Here is a 24,062-nt window from a genome sequence, read left to right as displayed (position 1 = left end):
ACCAGACAGCATTTCACGGCACTCACCCTCCTGCTCCTGCTCCTATGGTCTTCCTATTCCTTCTTTGATGTTTCAAGAGCCTTAGAGAGGGAGGGCTTTATCTGTCATACACACAATAATTCCTCCTGTCATCTCGGTGTTTATGGATAAAGTCTTTGATAAAGAAATACGTGTATACTTCTTAAAGTGGTAGCTGCAGTTGTGCTACAATAGTTCTAATCTTTAGATATTTTAAACAGATTTTAAAATATTTGTGTATATGGTCGTGTCTGTGTGCCTGTGAGTATAGGTGCCTTCATTGGCCAATAAAGGGATATCAGATCGACTGGAGCTGGAGTTACAGGTGGTTGGGAGCCATGTGACAGGGGTACAGGGAACTAAACTGAGGTCTTCTGGAAGTGCCACAAGCACCCTTAACCACAATCTTTCAAGCCAGATTTTCAATCTTAATCAGCATTAAGCTGGTGGAGATGGGTGTGATGGTGCATATCTTTAAGCCCAGCACTTGAGAGGCTAGTAGATCTCTGAGTTCAAGGCTAGCCTGGCATACAGAGTAAGTTCCAGGATTGCCAGGTTACACAGAGAAACCCTTGTCTCGATCCTTCCCCCAAATACACAACAATTGTGAAGGACTAAATCCTCATTGTCTCTTGTTACTATTTTCCCTTTAGAGGATCTTGGCCCTTTTTGGAAGCTAGATACTGGAAAACAGCTTTGCCCTTATTCTCCCTAAAGTGAAAGTCACCTGAGCCTTCCCTACGTTAGATCTTTCCTATTAGCATCTCCCCACCTGGTTAGACTAGCGAGCATTTCTTTGTGTTCTTTTGTGTTTGTGTAGAGGAGAAAAGGAAGAATGGAAAGGCTGGATCCCTCATCTAGCACGTTTAGCTTTAGATTTTCAAGTACTTTTTATTCTCCAGTGTTAGTTTCCTGGGTCCAAGAAGTTAGAAAGATTGGATGCTGGATGGGAGCCAGAGGGGACAGCAGCCACAGGTTGTAAGCATAGCAAACCCAGAGCAAGTGGTCTTCAGAGACACTTTATTGACATGAACAGAGAGACTTTATTGGAAACATGTGCCTGTGCACTAGTGTACACACACACATGCGCGCGCACACACATGCTTGCACACTTTTACAGACCTAAAACCAAGGGGTCTATCTGGAGCCTAACCTAGTGCTCGACACAGAGAGTGTTGAACAATGTGAGTAGATGATCAGAATGATGCGTAGGCACACCAAGGTCCTGGTTACATACATTTGCATTGACTGAGTGAATTCACAGAACCAGGGCTTTCTCATTTATAAAACAAGTGAGAGGAAGGTCTCTGTCTCTTTCTCTCTCTGTTTCTGTGTGTGTGCGTGCGTGCGCGCGTGCACACGTGCACACGCGCTCGCACACATGCATACATACACAGGCACAAGCGTGTGCATCTTTATGTAAATATGCTTATGGGCCTTAACTTGTGTGCATGTATATGTGGAGGCCAGAAGTCAACCTTGGGTGTCATTCCTCAGGCACTATCCACCTTGTTGGTTTTTTGGTTTTGTTTTTGGAGACGGTCTCTCACTCTCCTGGAGCTTGCCAAGTAAGTAAGTTTGGCCTGGTGACCTGGTTAGCGAGTCTCAGATCTTCCTGACTCTGCCTCCCCAGGTCTGGGATGACCAACGTGTGCCATAATGTATGTCTGGCTGTTCACATGGATTCTAGAGATCATACGGAGACTCTCCTGCTGGCGTGGCAAGCACTTTACCTCTTGGGCTATCACCTTAGCCCTGTCCACTTTTAAGCCCACTTCTGTCTTTCTCAGCATAATCTTGCTCTGAAAACTTCCCTTTCTACTTGCAATTCTATTTTGATGTCTAGAGCAAACCCAGAAACTCAAAAGGAAAGCATGGGTGTGCAGTTAATCGAGAGTAGAGGAACCAAAGAATAATGTGTAAACAGATTGAAATGAAAGCCTGAGATAGCAAGCACTGAGTCTTTCCACTTAGGGACTGGGGCTTGATCCAACACCTCGCTGATACTCCAAGTCAACAGGGCAAGATGCTTTCAGGCGCAACCGAGTAACCAAGTTCACAGTTGTTAGACAGTAATAAAGGGGAAATTAGACTCAGCTTAGTTTGACCTTCAGTAAATTATTGAGAATCAGTCACAGCAAATACCCAGCACCAAGACAAACAGTGGGGTTTCTAGAGGATTATAGCCCTTGAGAACTCTTCTAAGCCCTTTAGTAAGCAGTAGCACACCAGGAAAGGCTCCAGAGCTGCACACGTCTAGTCTGGGATTCTAAGTAGAAGATTGGGAAGAAGATGGAGATGGTGAAGATTTTAAGTTGGCTGGTGAGTGCCATACCTTGTAGGTCATAGTCATGATCTCCCATAAGCAAATGCAATTGTGTTTCTGGAAAAACCCCCATGTACAAACAAACCAGATAAAAAAGAGTGGGATGGGAGTCCCAAAGCGGATGTCTGACATCCACAAAGAAGGAAACGATGTGGGTGAAAAGGGAGCTTGCCATACAAAGTCCGATGAGGGTGGAGAAGGGTCTTTCTTATAGAGCTCCTCAGAGTGAGGACAATTCTCTTACTGAGTCTCACTTGCATCTTTTTATATACCATAAGGCCTCCTGCCCTTGCTATCTGTAGGGGCTAAAGAATATTGCACTTAGAACAGTCATTAAAAAAGAGATATTGACTAAGAATCTTGTCACTTGTTCCCTGCTCTCTTGGGTGGGGATGAGGGTAGGGGTGGGGGACTTTACAAACACCAATACCCAAACATGACATCTACAGGTGAGGTATTTAGAAGCTACACACCTATCTTTGTCTCTTTGTTCATTGTCCATTTCAGACTAAAACCATTTTTCGCCATATAGCTATTGCCCTCAGGTGCCGTGTCTCTTGGAGGATGCTTCAGATTCACAAATCTTTGTGTGAAATCCTAAAGTCTATCTCATGTCACCTGTAGCCTCTGCTGGACAAATGCCATGCTACTGCCCTGCTGAATGTTAAGAGTCCTCAGAAACATCTTTCAGCTTAGGGAGTTTAAGAGTGGAGTCCTGAAACTCATCTCTCGTCCAGTTTAATCCCCTCAATATCCTGTTCAGGCTTGTGTGAGTCTCAGATGCCTCCTGTAAAATGAAGACTAATACTGATCCACAGACACTGAGAAATGAAGAACGGAGGCATTTCAATCCAGAAAATTCAATCATCCATGTTTCCAATCTCGGGAGTGTTATATCGCTTTCAAGACCTACTGAAATCGTCCTGGATCCTTCCTTGGCTTCTTGGAGGTTCTGGGTTTGTTCCAAGCCTTTGGGATTATGGAGATATAGCCTCGAAACACTGAGCTCCAGAATGTATTCCAGTGCACACAGAAGATGTCTCTGGAAAGTTTAGGGGCATGCTGCTCTCTTGTGTTCTAAGAGGCAGGAAAAGAATGACTTCAATGAATCAAAGTGAGTGGCACACTTTGGCTTTTAAACAAACTAATCAGGGCTTCCTTCCAATATACATTCATCCTTTTGCTGCAGTGGAGGACAACCCAATTGGAGACAGGACACAGAGAATACTATTCTCCAGTACTTATCTAAAGTCATTTGGAGCACAGGGGACAACTCTAGTTGAGTTGGGAGCTACTTGATTGGAAGCAAGGATAGAGTGAGGTTTAGTCCATGGAGAGATGTTGGCTCTTCAGTTCAGGCAAGGTCAAGATGTATAGGAGTTCTGATAGAGTTCAGAAGTCAGGTAAAAATCTCACAGTTGGGTGGGTGGTTGGTGAATAAAAAGATGGATGTATTGGGACACCTGGGGCACTTCCTGATGTTGCTGGCATCGCTGAACTGGAGATAGCCAGTCGCTCAGCACTCAGATCACCCACCAACAATAGAAGAACTCATTGAGAATGTCCAGGGCAACCCTCTCCAAACACATACAGAGGAAACAGGGAATGAGAGAATTATTATGCCTTTGTTATCATGAGCAAGGGGTTTGGGTTGCTCAATATTCAGGCCAAAGTGATTCAGCTTCTGAAGGGTTTGACGTAATAGAGAGCATTGTGATGTGACCATTAACGTAGAGTACCCGAAGGACGAGATTGCTACATAGAGTAGAAAAGACCAAATTGAAAGTCACTTCCATTGTAGATGCCAAATGCCATCCACATCCACTTTACCCTCCCAAATGCCTGTACATCACCTCAGGTCACAGCACGTTATTCCTCCACGGGTACCACAGAGTTCTCCTTGTTCTCTGATGGGATAGCAAGGTAGTCAGACCTGCAGCGGGCATGGGAGAGGGAAAGAAGCGGTGCCTTAGTAGTCATTGGTGAGTGTGTAGGAAAGGCATGTGACCCAGGAACAAGGCTGTGTATAGAAAGCCTCTGTGTTTCCTTCTGGTTAGGCTTCCCAAGACAAACGTACAGTTAGCTTCAGCAGATATAATAATATCCCCTTCCCATATTGTATACGAATATCTCCAGCCGCAATATCTGACTCTTCATCATCCTCAGGATGAAGGCTGATATTGTGACTAAGCTGAATGGGTGTGAATTTGTATTTCAAAGTTGCTTTAATTTTCATATTCCCTTACTGGTGAGGTGAAGAACATCTCCATACGTTTGTACGCTGTCTTGTTTTCTACTTCTATAGTCTCGTGATTTGTTTTCTTGTTTTTCTGAAATATTTGATTTTTTTTATTATTTCATATTTGGAATATTTGTCCAAATCTGTTGCCAATAAGTTTTCCTATAGCTTCTTATCAAGAACAATTGACAGTTTACATATAATGTAGTGAAAATTAACTTTTTTCCATCTTTGATTTGTACTTCTGGTATTTAAGATTTTTTTTCTGTAAAACATGATGCTTTAAATATAAATTCTTATTAAACTACAAGAAGATACTTTTCTCTATTTTACACATAATATTTTTCCTACTATTTTATTGCAACTTACAAGTTTTACATTCTACTTTTAAATTTTACCCCCAGTTTATTTTGGTGTCTAGAGAGATGAGTAATCTAATTTTAGTATCATAAACTTTTCTCTGCTAGCTCTACACTCAACCTTAGCTAAAAGACAGAGAAACAATTCTGTGATATTCTTATAAGCAGTGTTCATGACTCTACAAACATAGTTTTCTCTTTGCATTGATGTAGGTCAGTGATAGGCAAACTTTCAGAATCACAAGCTGTACTTACCTGTTTAGAGTTTTGTAAACAACAACAACAACATCAACAAAAACCCAGAGGAATGCTGTGACAGAAGTCCTGTGTAACTTTGCAAAACCTAAAATAATCAAGCTATGCTTTGGTTTAAGGACTGTTGGCTCCTTGGCTCCTGTGTAACCTTTATTTTGAATTTGTCATGTCCCCTGGGAAATCCAATAGAGGTTTGTACTGGAATTTCATTGACTTGGAGGATTATTTTGGGCAAGAACTGCGTGGAAGAGTGATGCTTTGTGCTTTGCCCTTCTGCTTTTCTTCATGTTTCTCAATAAGGTTCTGTGATTTTCTCCTTAGGGGTCTTCCACGTGCCTGTTGTCTTTATTCCTAGGGACTGGTGAACAGATGTTACTGTTGCAGTTAAATATTTTTAAAGATGTATTTTTACGTGTAATGGATGTTTTTCCTGCATGTATATGTAGGTGTGAGTGTGTGTGTGTGTGTGTGTGTGTGTGTATACAATGTGTGTTCTTGGTGCCCATGGAGGTCAAAAGAAGATATTAGATACCCTGGAACTGGGGTTATAGATGGTTATGCGCCACCATGTAGGTACTGGGAATTGAACCTGAGTCCTCTGGAAGAGCAGCAAGTGCTTGTAACTGCTGAACCATCTCCTCAGCCCTTATTGCAATTAATGAACTTTTTTCTAATGTAAGGATTTAAATGTGCTTCTACACTTGTTGCTGGGACATAGTTGATTCTTGGTAGAGTGTTACTCTCCTCTGCCATCAGAGACACAGTTTGAGAAATGTCTTATCATATGTTCTTGTCCTTGTGTGGACATCCATAATCTGTAAGTGCACAAACTATGCTTTCACCAGGTGATGTGATTTTATGGGACCACTATGGTATGCATGGACTCTGTGACTAAAAGAAACATTATGTGATATAGGACTGAAGTTGGATTTGCCTCGGTGACCTTATATAATATTCTTAACTAGGTTGCTTAAGGAAATTTTATGTAGATACTGGTACTTTGGGTGCAAGGTACTGAATAATATATTTTCCTCCTTTGTAAATCTTATCCTTTCATTTATATTTGTGATGGTCGGTTCAATACCTCAGAGGCAAGTCTGTGGGCATGTACGAAAGGGATCATGTAGATTAAGGCTAGCCTCTAAACATGTAAAGGATGGTTTTAATTACATTAACCTAGGCAGGACAACCCATCTTAATTGTCGGAGTGACCATTCCCTAGGCAGGGATCCTGGGATCTATAAAAGGGGAAAGAAAATGAACTGACCATGCATACATTCACTACTGACTGCTCTTGACTGTAGAACCCAGTCCTCTCAAGCTCCTACCGTGGTGACTTTCCTGGACTCTAACCTGGTACTGAGAACCAAATAAACCCATGTGCCTGTCAGTTGCTTTCTTCAGAGTATTTCATCACAGCAACAGGAAAAAAACAAAAACAAACAAAAAAAACCTGAGCACATTTCTTAGTATTTTACCCAAGGTTTCAAATATAGTATTGAACAGGAGCCTGGAGAGATGGCATCCTTGTCATGTTTCTGATATCATAAATATTTCTTCCAACGTTTCCTCTCATATGGTAGTGATGGAGAGTACCAAGTAGTTGCCATTTATCTGTTTAAAGGAAAATTTTTTTCAGTGTAGATTTATATGTTCACTCTACTCAGGAAATGAGATGCTGCTTAAGTTAGGGGGTCATGTCCTGACAAATGATCGCAATGCCTACCTCACCTACCATCAAGGCTCCCTTAGCAACAGTGTGCCTCCTGCTGACTGGAGGCCGAGGTTCACAGTGACTGCTCAGCATCAGGAGCAGTCAAACTTTCAAAATAGAAATAGAAAGAGAGCAAACTTTCTATTGTGGGAAGACATCAGAACCCAGCCTCTGAAGTAACTATCTGCTGAGCATACATTGCCTCCACATCATTGTAAAGTAAAACACTCTTAGGATGACTGACCCTGAGTAGAGGACCACAAACATGATGCTGCCTTAGAGAAGTTGTTCCTTTCTGCCCTACCTACCACCTCTGCGTTCAGGTAATTCTCCCTCATTCTGTCTTCTGTAGTAGGTCACCTTATTTCCCTCTTCCTGTTTCTTCATTACATGTCACCCTTTCTATATCTGTGCCATATTCTATGTAACTTTTTCACATTTATCTTCTGGTTACCAATACATTATCTTCCACTGAATTAATCCATTGAGTAGTTTATTACCTTTTTAAATTTTTCAAAGAAAATATTTTTTGTGTCAACTCTAATTGTCCCTTGCTTTGCTCTTTGGCTCTTGCCTTTTCTCCCCCCCCCCTTCTCCTCCTCTTCTTCCTCCTCATTTTCCCTCCTTCTCCTCCTCCTTCTCCTCCTCCTCCTCCTTCTACTTCTTCCCTCATTCTTCTCTTCTTTTCTCTAAATATTTTATTTTGTTCATCTTTGTGAGGCACTGGGAGTTGAATCACAGGCCTTTCACGGGGAAGATATAAGCTTTCCTCTGGAGCTGCATCCTAGCCCCATTTTTATTATTTTAAACAAGATTATTTTCTAAAAGCTTTATTTTTACACTTTCTGTGTTTGAGTCTCCTGGGACCTAATCACACAGCCTGCACCATCTCTTGCTCAGCTCTCTTGCATTCTTCAGTTAGTTCTAGTTGGGAAGAGATTATGAAAGCAGGCTGAGCCACAGTTAGCCTGGGGGAGTCATCTTGTGAGGCCTTGGCCTAGAGTGGGTCTCTTTTGGAATTTCCCCCCACTCTTATTTCTGTAGATTTGAATCGAATTTCTCATCTTCAGTTTCCTTGATTATGTGGATTGAATCTATTTAAATCCCAAATACTGCAACCACAAGCTTATTCCCAAGAATCTTTTCTGGTTCTTGGAGTCAGGCTAGCATAGATAAGTTCCTTGGCTTTTCTTGAAGCTGGTTATGGTCTGGTCCACCTTTTGTTGCTCTCTGGGAATTCTGGCTGTTCTGGGGGTGGGGGTGGGGGTGTCTTAGCTCCTACTCTGTTTCCTCTGTGAGTCTTATTGGAGGTACAGTGTGTCCAAGCCTCAGTATCCTCCACTCAACCCAAAGTACTGTTTTTACACTGCCCAGGTGGATTGATATGCTCCAGGATGCGGGGAGAGAGAAAAGCTGAATATGTCAGAAGGGGCACAGATGTTAAGAATAGAGGCCTGGGTTCAATCCCCAGCTTCTCCATTCAACACGTCAATGTGCTTGTCTTCAGTGAGTAAACCTCAACTCCACATCTGTGAACTGGTTATGAGAATGCATCATTTTACGGGGCTTGCCTTGGCAGCTGCTGGTCTTTTCCATAGTGGTTTAATATGCAGGCCAAGAGACAGCTGGCCTGAATTCAAATCTCCATTTGTTCCTGTGCTGGCTACGTTGTCAACTCAACCCAAGCTAGAAAAAGGAACCTCAATTGAGAAAAATGCTCCCATCAAATTAGCTTATGGGCAAGCCTGCGGGGCATTTTCTTGACTGGTGATTGATGTGAGAAGGTCCAGGTCACTGAGGTTGGGTGGCCCCCCTGGGTAAGGCATCCTAAGTGATCCATGCGTCACATGCCAATGAGAAGTTCGGCTGTGGCCTCTGCTTTGGTTCCTGCTTCAAGGATCTTGCCTTGAGTTCCTGCCCTGACTTTCTTTGAGGATGAACAGTGATTTGGAAGTTTGAACAAAGTGAATCCTACCTGTGTTCTCTCCCCATCCCTCCCCAGTGGCTTTTTGTTGTTTTTCTCCCACTGATATAGTAACTACGACAGTCTGCCACTTACAGAAACTCATTTAGGTATACTATTTTTCTGTGTATAATAATAGGTATCATAATGTATTCTTTATAGATTGTTAAGAGGAATGCAGAGCAAGTGTACGGATTGCTTAACGCCTCGCCTCTGAGTGCACACACATTCTGAGTGTGTGAGCTGATATTACGTGTGCATCTTTGGACTTACGCATTTTCCTGAGCTGCCTCTTCAGCCTTAGAGACCTTTCTGTAGCAATAGATCATCTCAATAAACAGCCACAAGGTGAGGAAGACCAGGAGGATGTACATCATGATTTCCGAGACCACGGAGGTGAAGTCTTCTCCCGCTACAAAGAGGAGAAATGAGGTTCAGAATGCATGTGTCCCACAGACCCAGGAAGCCTGTTTGTTTTACCTAAGGATTTATTTATTTATGTATATAAGCGCTCTGTTTGCATATGTGCCTGCATGACAGAAGAGGGCATTGGATTCCATTATAGATGGCAGTGAGCCATTATGCAGTTGATAGGAATTGAACTTAGGACCTCTGGAAGAACAGCCAGTGCTCCTAACCATTGAACCAACGCTCCAGCCTAAAGCCTTGTTTTATGTATAGCTCAGATAAGCACTGAACCTAGAAGAACCCATGAGGATATTAAAGGAATTTACAGTCTGACTCCTCTTCCTACACCATGTGTCCCACCCTTTGCCACCTCTATCCTGGGACCCTGTCCTGCTTTTCAGCCTCCTGAGAATTACCCCAGATTCTGCTAAAAAGCCCCTCCAGGGGAAACGTCTCTCAGGATGTCACGTAATTTGTCACATCCATGTGCAGTTTCATCTAGCCAGTCAAATCACTCCCTGGTGGAACTGTGCTGTGCTGCTTCTCTACCGACTGCGAGAATGTATTTTTGAAGGGCCAGCCTGCTGTTTCATCTCTAGATACTTAGACATTCAGTTTGCTTTCTCCTATGGGAGCTCGAAGCTATGGGTGAAGCTGGAAGCACAGGAACATATAAAACATGCCTGACATATCTTCTGCTGGGCTTGCTATGGCCTGGCAAATGTGCGCTATAGCTATCTATTGTGGTGCAGTAGATCCAAGGGAGTAACAGGAAGGCTCCCTCCCATGTCTATCACCTGTAGGAGACGAGGCCACACCTTCCTGTATGGGAATAAGGACAGAGAGACTAAACCTGGAAAAAGCTAACAAGGAGAACCATGCAGATTCCCTGGGGCCCCGGGAGTGGGGCAAATAAATATCTGTCATGTGATATGGGGTGGGGGTGAGGGTGGCAGCCAAATATGACACAGGCAAAAACTAAAAGCAAATATATCTTAGGATGGGGCAGGGTGGAAGGAAAAGATGCAATGGAGAGGGGTAACTGGAAAATGGAAAGATTTGGATGCTGGTCCTGTTCCTTATGCCCTCTTCATGTTCCTAAGCAAGCCCTTAGCTCCTTGGAGAGCACTCACCACACCTATATCCTCCATGTGCCCCAGGGAAATCCTATGAACACATATGGGACCTCAAGCTATGAAGTCACTGAGCCAGCAAGGCTGGCGTGGAGGCAGATGGATTAAATACTATCCCAAAGTCCTTCCCAGCCCTCCCGTCCATGCAGCTCTGTTATTCTACTATGTATAGCTTGTTTTCTCCTCTCTCCTAGACTGAGGACTGCTCTGGTGCCAAGCAGGCAGACTAGCTTAGTGATGTATACTTCCCCACTGACTGTGTCCCCAGCATCTCTGGAGGCCAAAGCCTGAGAGAGCAGGGGGCAGAGACACACAGGCACCCGCCTATGGTCGGGCAGGCAGCAGACAACAGTTTCTGGTGGTGAACACAAGGTAGCACCAGGCTCCCTTCCCCAAGGAGGAACAAGCACATAAACAAAGGAGGGTAATGGAACCTTTGAATGGATTTATACCTCAGAGAGCTTCCTGGTCAACCCCCCTGCTTCCTCCTCACCAGGGGACACAGCTCTCACAGAAGTGGATCAACAAGTTTTCCTTCAGGGGACCTGAGCCTTCTACACTTTGAGAACTTCATTTAAGTGTCTCAAGACACAGTGTCACTTACTAGATTTTATAACAATGATACATTTTTTTTAAATCAGCCAGTGGTCTAGAGATTATCATTTCTCCACTTCCTTGCTTAGGGACTTCTGTTTTTATGGCTTGTACCACTGCCTGCTCACCAGCCTATAAGATTATGCTGGAAATATAACCATCTGCAAGGGTCTGAGGATGACAAGGTAGTATAAAAACACAAGGAAGGGCAGAGTTCACACTCTGACTTGTGACTTGGGAGGAACCACTTGCCGGGGCTATGAACCACAGTGCTTTGTCTCCTAACAGAATCGCAAAAGCAGTTTGTGAGGATCCCCCATGATTCTGGACTCAGATCAGGAGGGAGATGCACATGTTATGTTTTTTGAGACTACTTCCCACCTGCCAACGATGAACTAAAAGAGTCTGGAGACTTTAAGGACTAGGGAACTATCACCTCATCCCCCTCTGGCTGAGGACAGACACAGGTAGAGAGACTACAGATGGGAGAGGACCAGCAAGCTGGTCATCAATTAAGGTGCCTGCCACCAAACCTGATGAGCTGAGTTCAGCCTGTTACCCACATAGGAGAAGGAAAAAACCAACTCCCACGAGTTGTCTTCTGAACAACACACATACCATAGCATGTGTGCATATAGACGGACAGACAGATAGATACACACACAGTGTAAGTACATGTAAATTTAAAATTTTAAAACCCCCGAGAAGACTTAAGGCTCACTAAATTTTGAAAACAACTTGTTTGGAGATAGGATGTGGCTCACTAGAGCAGACGAGATGACTTCTAAATACAAATTAGGGATTCAACACTGGCCAGAGAAAAAGGCATGTTGGAGTCTTTGGCTGTAGGCCTTGTGGAAGATGCACTGTTCCCAGGGAAGTCATCCCAATATCGTGTTTTGGCCTGTCTGCTTTGAGGGGGGAGACAGCAAGGGATTCTGGTGGGGCATGTTGTAGGAAGTGGGCCATGTAGGAAGGCAGGTCTACATGCATGAGCTTGTGTGCTCTCTAAGGAGCTCATGTATAAGAAGCCACTGTCCATCGCCCCACCCAACCCCTGAAGAGATGACAGGCCTCAGGCTTACCCTCTTCAGTGACTCGCAGGGGTATTAGTCTTGTGGTCTTCACAAAGGGCCTGTGTGCCTCGAACTCAAACTCCCTGGACACATTGCATGTGTAGAGGCCAGAGTCATTCAGAGTGACATTGAGAACAGTGATGGATACGTCCTGCAGGTCTTTGCTCCCATTCCACTGCAGACGACCTTGGAAGGGGCTCTCCACCTCCTGGTGGCCATTTCGATACTCATATATCTGCAGAGAGAGGGGCGGAAGCAGATTGTGGCAAGAGAGTCAGGGAGGGACAGGGTGGAAGAAGCTACTATGGGCAGGAAAGCTAGGAGATAATGTTAGCAGAAGACCCAGAGCAATGGGGAGGGATAAAGAGGGACAGAGGAAGCCACGGGAGAGAATGAAAATAGAGCAAGGTAGGTAGAGGCAAACAGATGGCATGGTAAGGGGAGAGGCAGCATAGAGTAGTCAAAAAGAATGCTGGGAGAAAAAAGGAGTGGGGTGGAGAAGAAAAGAGACTAGGAAGAGGAAAACGAATGGTTGGGGGCAGAAAGCAGGTAAAGGATGGTGAGATATGGGATGAGGCAGCCAGGGAGGGAGAAGGACATAGAGACCAACAAGACGACTGTGTTAGCAGGGAAGATACCTGACAGCCCTGAGCTTGACGCCTGACTCTGTGAGATGCCATCTATCATGGTGATTGTGGCACAACCTGGTCAGGCCAATGCATGATGCTGAAGGATGCCCCATGAGCCAAGACCTCACCATGGAAAGATGCTCGGAGAGCTTTTGCTTTGGGCAGAGTTAGAACCAAAGTCAGGTCTTCCCGGCTTTCATCTCAAATACTCTCTGACACCACACTGTTTTCATCTAGTCTCCACTAGCCATGGATGGTGACTGAAATTGGAATTCATATTTCCTAGACATTAACCACAATTTAGTTCCTCAGTTGGGTCATCTGGTTGGGACAGTGTGGAAGCAGTGAATGCAGCTAGCAGGCGCACAGGCCTAAACCCCATGGGCCCTTCATATCTGGCCAAGACCTCTGACCTCCTAGAAATTGGGAATTAATCTGAATTGTACCTTCCCTGGTATATGATTCTAAGACTCTAAAAAGTCATCGTTGGCCCTTGCTTTGGCACCAGATAGGGAGCCAACTTAGATGCAAGTGCAACATGGAACCTGGATTCAGAAATGGGCCCACTGAAGGGGAAAGAAAGAACGAACAGGTGAAAGTCACTTCCACCATGTTGTCTCCATTAAATGTTGTGGGAGAGACCCAGGAGAATAAGAGAAATCAAGATAAGGAGACTTGGGTCTGCCGTCAGACCACCATGCGCAAATCTAAACTCATGTGCATGTGTGTATGTAAATCTAAACTGTTTTGCTAATTTTTTTTTTTTTTTGGTTTTTCGAGACAGGGTTTCTCTGTGTAGCCCTGGCTGTCCTGGCACTCACTTTGTAGACCAGGCTGGTCTCGAACTCAGAAATCCGCCTGCCTCTGCCTCCCGAGTGCTGGGATTAAAGGCGTGCGCCACCACGCCCGACGCTGTTTTGCTAATTTAATGTTACTCTTTTGAGTTTCGTGGTTTGTTTTTTTTTTTTTCTTTCTAACAAGCACTTATCATATTTCAAGGACTATTTTAAGGGCATTAAAAACCAGAGCTCATGACTCTTGGTAACAACCCCATAATGAAGTTTTTGTTTTTATTCCTACTTAAAAGAAAAAAAATAATTAGAAGAATCAGAGGTTAAATATGACCAAGGGCATGTAGCTAAATACTGTGGAGAAAAGAATGGAACCTGGATGGCCTGGCTCCAGAGTCAGTGAAAGTATTGACAAAATGAATCACAGCCCCATGAGTACTGTCCCAAACCAGAACTGAAATTGACCCTCACTCTGGCCCTGACCCTGGCACAGAGCCTGCAGGGCTTCTTCTCCTGTTAGGCATGAACCCTTTGGGGAGGGGAAGACTGAGGATTCCTCCTGAATAAGAATGGAGCATGGCCACCTGGGATACAGAACAGGGCAAGAACATGCTAAACACCTACTTACAGAGGTGGCTGTCTTGGGCATAGTGGTTGACACAAGCTGCAGTCACCCCAAGTTGCTCCTGCTTCACTGGGACTGTGAGAGTTGAAAGAACTCACCTGAGCTACTTTTCAGGAAGTTGCCTTGTGTCCTTTCTTTCAGTTTCATTAAATCCATTCCATAGTACTGTGCAGAAGATGACCATACCCATAAAAGGTCTACCTGGGAGCCTAGCCCACACAGGTTCTCTCGATATGTTTCTCTCTTATAATGGTTCCTGCTTGTAACCAGGGCTGCTCACCGCTGCCCAAGTGATCTACCTTGAAAGACTCTGGGTTCATACAAGGCTGTCAGTTATCTGCTGAGAAGATGTCAGGGTTCAGGAAAGGCATGAGAGCAAGTCAGGGCATCATTACCCAGACTGTTAGGAACCAGGCACACAGCACCATAGGCCAGCAAACAAAACGCCAGAGACAACAGTCTGACATACAAGGAAATCTTTACCGCCCTCAGGCCTGTAGAACCACTCCACCACAGTGGTGGCCTCCACCTCCTCCCTCTTCATGCAGGAGATGCATCTCAGCTTCATGGAATTGCCCTGCACGGCTTCTGTCTCCGAGGGTACTTCCACACACACAGGGAAGCAGACTCTGACTGGAGAGAGGATGGGTGGCAAGAAAGGGACAGCCAGAGTGGGCATGGGGGGACGAGGGGTGGGGGGGAGAGAGAAGAAGAAAAATAAATCACTGAGACATACTTGAAAACAGCGAGATCCATGTGTGTATCCATTACTGGGGCTCCTTGAGTATGTATGATCAGGATGAGCCTAGAGCAAGATGGTACGGAGTGGATCCTTCAACAGTGACTGGAAGCCATGAAGATGCAACAAAGGATAATCTTGAGCTTGACCCCAAAAGACTTGCAGTCTAGTGGGGTCATACATGCTTCCATCCATCAACTATTCACCCATGTGAACATTCACCCAGCAGGCATAGAAATCCATTCTTTGCCCAGTCTGATGCTGGATTAGAGATTCTAGGATGAACAACCTACTAGCCATGCTCTCGATGCATATATAACCCAACCGACAAAACATTTCTTTGGTGATTCATCCAGAACACACAAAGGGTCATATTAGTAAGGTGGCCAGTTCTCCCAGACAGGCAGTTAGTTACTTGTGTTTAGCTGGGGAGAAAGGAAGACAGGGCTGGTGGAACATGAGACAGAAAGGCCAATACGACCTGTGTTGAAAAGACCTGTCAGTGCTCTGTGGGGTAATATGTCAAGTGCTCTAATGCTCTATAGGAGAGACAGAATCAGATCTGTGTTTGAGGGCCCATGGAGGACGGTGCAACATCAGTGGGAGTATGGTGAACTGACCACTTAGGCTGGAGCAAGCTCTGTGCAGAGTAGAGAGACAAAATTCGAATTCTGGAGGGGTCAGATCATCTGACACATTGTCCACCACATGGAGGTTTGGACTTTGGGTTTCTACCCTCAAGAAACTCCCAAGTCCAAGGACCGAAGGTGACTATGTCAGATTGCAAATTTAGAATGAATCAAAAGCAGGGCATTGATGCCAACCAAACAAGAACAAACGTGGGATGCATTAACAGATGTACAGTGTGCAGAAGGAAGGAAGGGGAGGAATTCTGCAATTGTTCAGAACAAGTCTGGATGGCATGTTGCATTTAACAAAAGGAAGCTGTTCCATCAGTCCACACCCAAAGTGGCTGAGAAGACCAGACCACACGACCTGATAAGGAGCAGGTCGGGGAGCATGGGGATACTGAACTTGGACACAGAACAGGCTTGTCTTCAAACATTTCAGCCTGGCAGATGGAAGCGAAATTCAATTATACTCAATATTAAAAGTTATAAAAATCAGTTTGACACAGCTAATCTGTTTTTCTTTCAATGTTTTGAGACAGGGTCTTGCCTTGTAGCCCAAGTTTACCTTGAACTCACGATCCCGATTTACTCTCTGAGGGGTGGGATTACAGGCCTGTGTCCTCAAACCGAACTTTAGAATATTAAGGATTGCTGCAAACTTGAGGCCAGCCTGGGCTACTGAGTACAAACCTGTATTCAAGAATCCAGTCAACAAATTAATAACAAATAGTGGTTTGGGGCTGAGCTCAGTTGGTAGAGTGCTTGCCTAATGCGCATGAAGCTCCAACATTGAAAAATCAGATGTGGTGCTATATCCCGAAGTCCCAGCCCTCAGGATACTGAGGCAGGAGGATTAGAAGTTCAGGGTTCTCCTTGCTACTCATTGAATTTGAGGCTAGCCTAAATTATATGAGACTTTGTCTCAAAATAAATAACAACTTAAACAATAAAAATATATTTTCAGATGTTTCAGCTAACCGTAAATATAAAAAAGCTATCTGATAAGAGATTTTATAAATAATTATTTGGAAGCTTCAAAAGTATAACAACCACCAACAGTCTTTGTATGGGACTTTGAAGGATCCTCTGATACCCCTGTTCATGAATGAATGATAAATACGGATGCTCCAAGGTAAAACAGTACACACTAATATGTAAAAGCCAGCTCACTATAGGTGCTCAGCCTACCCATCTGAGAAGAGGCTGGAGCTTCAAGGGAGGCTATTTTGTTTCAGCTTTGTGTCAAAAGATAACACTATGTTTCAGTTCAATTAAAAATCAACATATTTCATTTTCATTTTAAACTTGGAATTTGGAGCCTGTTGGCATTATAAGTAAAGTTTTAAAAAATTCTAAGTGGAAAAGACCCTTGGCTTTTAAACCTTCAAGGGAAGTGGGCTAGCCTTATCCAGCAGTCTACAGAAGATTGGTTTCATCATTTTAACGGAGAAGGGTCCATATCTTGGGGGAAATGATTAGAAACACTTTGGGTACCCAGTAATCTTATAGTCTACATTACAGACTTGCTTCCAAAGCAACTGAAAAGGCGGTGTCATATTGCTGTGTAGCAGGAAGTCCGTGTAACGTAGATCCTTGGTGTCCATATTTAATGAAAGGCAACAAAGAAAAAGCAGTTCAATATGGATGGCCTCGAGGGCTTGGAAGGAAAATCCCAAGAGATGCACAGTTACAATTACAGGGGCAAGGTGATATTCGGAAACTTAAAGACTGTATTTGTCTAACTATCTAATTTGTCTGTGGCTCAGTTTATTCAATAAATTTTTTTTTAAAAATAAAACATCCAATAGATAGGTCATGAGAAGCCTATGGATTAATTTACATGATTCTGCGTTGGATAACTGTCATTACTAATGTTTATCTTCTATTTATTTGGCAAATGTATTGTGTTCCCATTTGTAGCTGCACTGTTCTAGGCACCAAGAATCAATGAAATCATTCCAGCTCTCTTGAAGCCTGGATTCCAATGGAGGTGGATTCAGAACAAAAGAAAACAGTAGGGAGGAGGGAGAGGAGAGAAGGGAGGGAAGGGGAGGGAGGGGAGGAAATGGGAACATATTTACAGGACTAGCTTTATTAAAAGGGGAACACTGATATTGGGAAGCCACTGGGGGGGAGAGGGAGGGAGAGGGAGAGAGAGGGAGAGGGAGAGGGAGAGGGAGAGGGAGAGGGAGAGGGAGAGGGAGAGGGAGAGGGAGAGGGAGAGGGAGAGGGAGAGGGAGAGGGAGAGGGAGAGGGAGAGGGAGAGGGAGAGGGAGAGGGAGAGGGAGAGGGAGAGGGAGAGGGAGAGGGAGAGGGAGAGGGAGAGGGAGAGGGAGAGGGAGAGGGAGAGGGAGAGGGAGAGGGAGAGGGAGAGGGAGAGGGAGAGGGAGAGGGAGAGGGAGAGGGAGAGGGAGAGGGAGAGGGAGAGGGAGAGGGAGAGGGAGAGGGAGAGGGAGAGGGAGAGGGAGAGGGAGAGGGAGAGGGAGAGGGAGAGGGAGAGGGAGAGGGAGAGGGAGAGGGAGAGGGAGAGGGAGAGAGGGAGAGGGAGAGGGAGAGGGAGAGGGAGAGGGAGAGGGAGAGGGAGAGGGAGAGGGAGAGGGAGAGGGAGGAATGGAGGGAGGGAGGGAAGAAGAGGAAGAAGAGGAGGAGGCAGAGGAGGAGGAGGAAAAGGAGGAGGAAGAAGAGAGGCAGCAGCAACAGCAGCCACCACCACAGGCATGTTTGTTGAAGTCATGACAAGCAAGAGAAAATAGCCACTCTGGGGTTCAAATAAGTGTACCTGTCATATTTGAGGAATGACAACATGTGGGAAACCAGCCAACATAGAGAACCAGAGAGATGAGACAGGTAGGGAGGTCAGGGCTCCAACATGGCAAATCTTACAGGTCACAGTCAGAGCTTTGCCTTTTGAGCATCACTCTCTGGGGAACATTGCAGGGTTCCCTGTTGAATGGCCTGACTTCTGCTGTGCTGCATGGTCCGCAGGCCAAGGGGAAAATAAATTGGCAGGTGAAGCAACTTCAAAGGTGAAGGCAGAGAGAATGATTAAGAGGCTGGGACAGGGCCCGCAAGATAGCTCAGCAGATAAAGCCACTCGTAATCAGGCTGAACAGCCTGAATTCAACCCCCAGGGCCCACATATTAGAAAGAACCGCCTCGCTCAAGTTATCTTCTGACCTCTATGTGTGCACAGGTTCATGTCCGTTCCTTCCTCCTCCAAGAGAAATAAATGATTTTTTTTTCCAGGCAGCTGAAGAAGTGGCTCAGGGGTTGAGAGTAATTGCCTTTCTTGCAAAAGACCCTAATTTGGTTGCTAGCACCCATGGCAGGTACCTGACTTCCCATCTGTAACTTCAGCTCCAGGGGTGGCCTCTAGGCGACCCCTAAATATGTACACATGCTTACATGCACACACACGCACGCCCCACATACATATATATGTATGAAATAATTTTTAAAAAATATAAAGCAGTTCAGTGGTGTGATTGAGAGGTTCTTTTTGACTAGTGGATAGCGGAGCTGGCTTAGCAATGTTGAAGAGGTTGGGGCCTGTATCATCATGAACACATAGACCAGATTACAGAGGAGGTGCACCACCACTTATTTGTAGCGAACGGGAGAAAGCACACTGCACAGTCAGGGTGGTAGATGTCATATGGCGGTGTATGGAGTGGGGCTGCTCTCTTCAGCATGTCATTGGATCGTGTACCCACTGTGAAGCTTCTCCTGGCTAAAGTCCAGTGTTCAGGCAGGAGAACTCTGCTCTGGAAGCCCTGGGCAGCACATTGCAAAATGGCCACAAAGTTCCCCCACTTCATTTGCTTGCACTCTACCCTTAGGACCTCCTTGCTCCTCCTATCAACGGTGAAGTCAGTCTCTCCACCATCCCACTGCCTTTCTGTCTGTGACACCATCTCGGTACCCACCCAAGGCGGTACGTGTGGAAGGGGTTAAGCCACATCACTGGCTATAAATCGTAATCTCTTGGAATGTTGTAGGCTGCATCGTTGACCTTGGAATGCACCATCATTTCTATGGCGATGATGAAGACCATCGTGAGGGAAAAGGTGGTGCCTCAAGTATTACAGACTAACACTTAGAACCAACTCCCCTGCTCCTTTCAGATTTTTCTTTTCTTTGCCCTTCCTGAGCTTTCCCTAGAATGGTTCCTCTACAGTAAGATAATGAAGGCTTTAATTAGAATGTAAATAATGCACAAGGCATGGTTATGAATAAAGATATTTTTAGATGTTAACATCCTGAAAGAGTTTAGCCTATCAGATTAGCAGGGCCTTAAAGGAATGGAGTCCAGGAAGGGCTTGCCAGGGGAAGAAGAAAACTCCCCCTAGTAATACAATGGACCCCTGTAGAGCAAAACTAGAGAAGGCACGGGGAGCTAAAAGTTGGATGAACTCCTAGGAAAGGGGGGGGGGTGGAATGAGAGGGAGGCTCAGAGGGAAAATTCCAGGACTAATGTCCACTTGGCAATTGTACACAATATCACATGTGTCTACGAGGGATGCTGGAAGACCAAGACAGGAAAGATAGCTGCTCTTGATCAAACCCTCTGCCCTTTATGAACTCACCTTCTCCTGCCTAAAATGGAAATCAGTCATGTCACTCTGCCATGTCACAGTGTCCAAAAGAAGTAATGGATATTAGAATGATATGCAAACAAAATAAAATTGTACTTTCCAGTGAGGCTATTTCCCTTACACAAACAGCCAGGCATTCTGAAACCCTTTTGGTGCGCCAGTGTTTGGGTTACAAAATCTTGGGATGAGCAGGGATAGATGTGACTTGTACAGTTAGTCGGCCCAAAGATTTTGGGGGAAGTTTGGGCCCTCTGCATATTCTAATAATATTCTGTAAGTGTTCTCTTATGGTTGGGTTGTCAGCTGAAAGGCATGTTTGGTGTAATCTGTGACAACTTTCAAGCTTCATATTTATCAGACATTCTGAGGATGTTACCTAACAAAAATGAAGTGGTAGAGCAGAGATAGAACTGAGACACAGACAGAGCTTTGTGAGTCCTGGGCCAAAGGGCCAAGACTGCCCTCCCCATCCTCTGGAATTCAGGAATTCCAGAATTTAGAGTTTGGAAAGACGCTCTGCAGACCCTTCTCTACAACGTGAGCCTCAGCCACACCTTCTCCTATCCTGCCACACTAACCTTCCTTAAGCCCAACCGGCCTAGCTTTTCCCTGGAGCAAATATCAACCTTGATCTTCAGGACAAGTGAGCTCCTTGGCAGCCCCTATGTCAGCTTCATCTCCAAGTTTCCTGTAGGCTACAGGGAATGGGTTGTGGTGAGTCTGCCCTTGGGGTTGGCATCATTCTCTTCCTTTTCTTTCCTGTTCTTGTTTCACTAGGCATTTTGTTCAACAGGAAACTTGGTTCCTTCCTCTTCTGGTCACGTGCAAAATCTAAATAATACATGCAGCTACAGTTAGTATCCAAGGCTTGACAAAGTGATATTCAGGCAAGGAGGCATGGCTGCCACTGCATAGGCAGAGTGGGAGCCAAGCCTATCACAGGAACATAATCCCATGAGCCTACTTTATATAAGGGAGGTGGGCACAATCCATTATGGTTTTGTAGAGGAAGGTAGCTAAACCCATGTAAACTGACTTATCAACTGAAGAGCACCTATACTTGAACCAAGGGCAGAGTCAAAGACATGAAAGCAAAAATGTTAGAAGCACACACATGCATACACACACACACACACACACACACACACACACACACACACACACTGTTAAGTCTCACTAGTCCATTCAGATACTCATACTGACATGCTCAGATGCATGCCTGGGCACACACTTATAAACAGAGACATACATTAACATACTGTAAAACACTGTGTGTGTCACACATTCACGTATTAGCACTTCCCTTAGCACACATTCAGGTATCAAATTGTGAGCTATGCCTGAAGCTGTTTAGCCCAGCATTATTTTCACAAGTCCCTTATTTGGAGGGGCAATGTCATCTGAATCTCTCACAACTGACAACCAAGAAAAACAAACAAACAAAGATCCAGAAAAAAACCCAACCACAACAAAACCAGCTTACCAAATATCAAAGCCCTGCAGCTCCCAATGTTCCTGCAAACTAAATGCATTTCTCATCTGTCTATCAGTGCACACCAGCAAATGGCTGGAACTGCTATTCCATCCATTCTTAGTTAAAATTTAACAGATGGACGAGCTATAGTTTCTCTCTCTCAAAATTCATGCATCCAGGTTTTGTGCTTTTTTTTTTAAACCATAGAGAGAAATGAGTCCCCTTCCCCCCTCCCCACACACCAAATCATTGAGATTTTCAGGACTGACTGACTCTTCACTGAGCGATGCAAATGTAAATGCAAGCAAGATTTTGAAATAATGAACTGATACATTTCTTTTCAGCAAAGGGTGAAGGGAGGAGAAAAATAAAAATTAGGAAAGAAGGGAATCAGAGAAGCATTAAAGATGGTTAGGAGGGGGGAAAATCAAGGCACAGGGAGCAGGGAGGTGCCTTTGCAAACCTCCAAACCCAGTTCTCTGGGAGCACATGTGGATCTCCATGTCTGGTAAAAATGCACAGAGAGAAACCAGACGAGCTCCTTTTTATTACCAGCGACATCACTTAAGTGTTGTTATTGTTAGCACGATGCGTGGTATTAGCACATTGCAAGGCAGGGTGCTGTACTTACCCCAGTAGATGAGCACTAGAGAAGCTAGGGGAAGCAATCTGTTGAAGGCAGGCATCTTTTCCCGTAAGTGGTTTCTGGAGCTGAGCAGAGAGGATCTCTGTCAAGGACTGAGCCCTCTGATTCTTTCGAGGAAACCTTCAGGGATTAACTGCCCCTAAGGGAGCGGACCTTCTGAGTGGAAGGAGGAAGAAAAAGGTCAAGTTCCCTTCCTAGGGGGTCTGTAGGATCTGGAGCCCAGTGTAGGTGTCAGCTGAGGCCACCTCGCTAAAGCGAGCCTCGGGGCTTGGCTCAGCACCACGGACAGTAGCCTTCCCGCCCACCCCACTCTTGGAATTCCAACCCTCTCCTCTGCTTGCGTTTGCAACCAAAGCAAAGTGGACTGGGAAGGGAGTCTCGCAGCCGGCGCGGGGATGCTGGCCTGTGGAAGGAGTCAGTGTTGATTCACCTCTCGCCTCCCCTAGGGACAGCAACTTCGATCCACCGAGACTCAGAATCTCGGGCTTCTACGGCCGGGCAGGCTTCTCCAGCTGGGCGTGTCCCCACTCCAGCCGTCGTCTGGGCTACAGAATTTGTTCCACTTCAGTCCTGTACACAGTAGCCCCGGGCTCCCATGAGGTCCTCCAGGCGTGGAAAGAGGCGGGAGCTTCGGTGGGGCTGGCGATCTCAGAGGTGGAGGCTGGGTAGAGGGAGGGACCCCCTTCCGCGGGGCGCGTCCCTGGATCCTGCGAAGCCCCGATGCTGGGCGATTGGGTGATCAAGCTGCCCCTCTCCAGGGACACCCCTTGGCTGAATGTGTTGCTAGCCTTGACATGCGCAGGCAGCTCTCTGCCGCTTTGGTCGCTACGGACCCTCCCCCTTGGACACATATTCCCCACCCCTAAACCCACGAGCCCCTCCCAGGGCTGGCGCGCTGAGAAGAGGGGGAGGAGCCCAGCGCAGCGCAAACTCCCTCCGACCGAGGTGGCTTCTTGTCTGGCTAGCTGGCTGTCACCTCGGTTTTCTACTGTCTGGGTTTCTCTCTGGGTTATGGACACACACATAGCTTCCACCTATTTACTCCCCACCCCTCCAGGCAGCCCCACTCCTGCTGTCTCCCAAATATACTTCCCCACAGCTCTGTGGAATGGAGGGACACATCTCTTTGAAGCAATGATGTCATCTATAATAGTTACAGTACCGGCTAGCTCCTGGCTGGCTTCTCTTCGCCCTCTACTTTATCCCCTCCCTTCTTGCCTCCCCAGTCTTTGAATTACCTTGATTAATGGGTTCCCACACAAGGGACACAGCAAGGCAATTTCTGCTTGTAGCAAATAGGGTAGGGTGTGGCACACCTGTCCCTACCTCAGTGCTCAGTCTAGTTCCAAATGCAAGCTTCGGATAAGCTTTAGGGTAGGGATAAGGAAGGATGATTTTTCGTTTCCCAAGTTATCTGAGGTGCTCCCCCTTCCCCAACCATTTGTAGGCAGATAGACGACGTTGAGACAGTTTCCAACTATTAGACGCTCCCGAGTCCTAGCAGCTGCTGAGCATCCCCGCCCTATTTCTGGAAGGGAAACCTGAACCTTTACACTCAGTTATAAACTCGAATTGACCTAACGGATTAGGCATGCCTGGAATCGAAGGCAAGGCTTAATGGTGAAAGACTGGTACAAAAGTCTGGCTCCTGCCCAGGCCCTTTTCTCCCGTTCTCTAGCCAAAAGGGGGTGGGGGGGGCATAACATTGATATTCCTAAAGGGAATGCGGAGTAACAGCTGACTGTAAATGAACTATACACAGGAAATGCTCCCTGCTAAATGTCACATACACAGTCACAGAAGGTCCTCAGTCAGGTTTCTTCCCGGGGCGGAGAGCCACGGGGTC

At 45.6% G+C, this 24,062-nt stretch overlaps 1 protein-coding gene across 4 annotated transcripts; it reads right to left on the bottom strand.

Moving 5' to 3' along the window:
- Window positions 1-823: 823 nt before the first annotated feature.
- Scn3b (sodium voltage-gated channel beta subunit 3) lies at window positions 824-23,039 on the bottom strand. Of its 4 annotated transcripts, none has more exons than XM_021172581.3 (7): window positions 22,647-23,039; window positions 22,202-22,281; window positions 14,600-14,763; window positions 12,095-12,320; window positions 9,148-9,286; window positions 4,198-4,277; window positions 828-4,099 (listed from the first exon to the last, which is right to left on the bottom strand). In XM_021172581.3, exons 2-6 carry the CDS (start codon window positions 22,254-22,256, stop codon window positions 4,214-4,216), a joined length of 648 nt encoding a protein of 215 aa, XP_021028240.1. In that variant the 5' UTR covers window positions 22,257-22,281; window positions 22,647-23,039; the 3' UTR covers window positions 828-4,099; window positions 4,198-4,213. The 4 variants fall into 4 exon arrangements, with proteins under 4 accessions (XP_085700659.1, XP_021028240.1, XP_029337960.1 ...); XM_029482100.2 differs by having other exon boundaries at window positions 829-4,099; window positions 22,202-22,372; XM_029482101.2 differs by having other exon boundaries at window positions 829-4,099; window positions 22,202-22,369.
- Window positions 23,040-24,062: the final 1,023 nt, after the last annotated feature.

Source organism: Mus caroli, unplaced genomic scaffold (assembly GCF_978045245.1).
Source record: "Mus caroli unplaced genomic scaffold, Mus_caroli_1 scaffold_11, whole genome shotgun sequence".
Classification (NCBI taxonomy): domain Eukaryota; kingdom Metazoa; phylum Chordata; class Mammalia; order Rodentia; family Muridae; genus Mus; species Mus caroli.
Note: the sequence above shows the minus strand (reverse complement) of the source record. Positions and strands in the feature narration are given on the sequence as shown.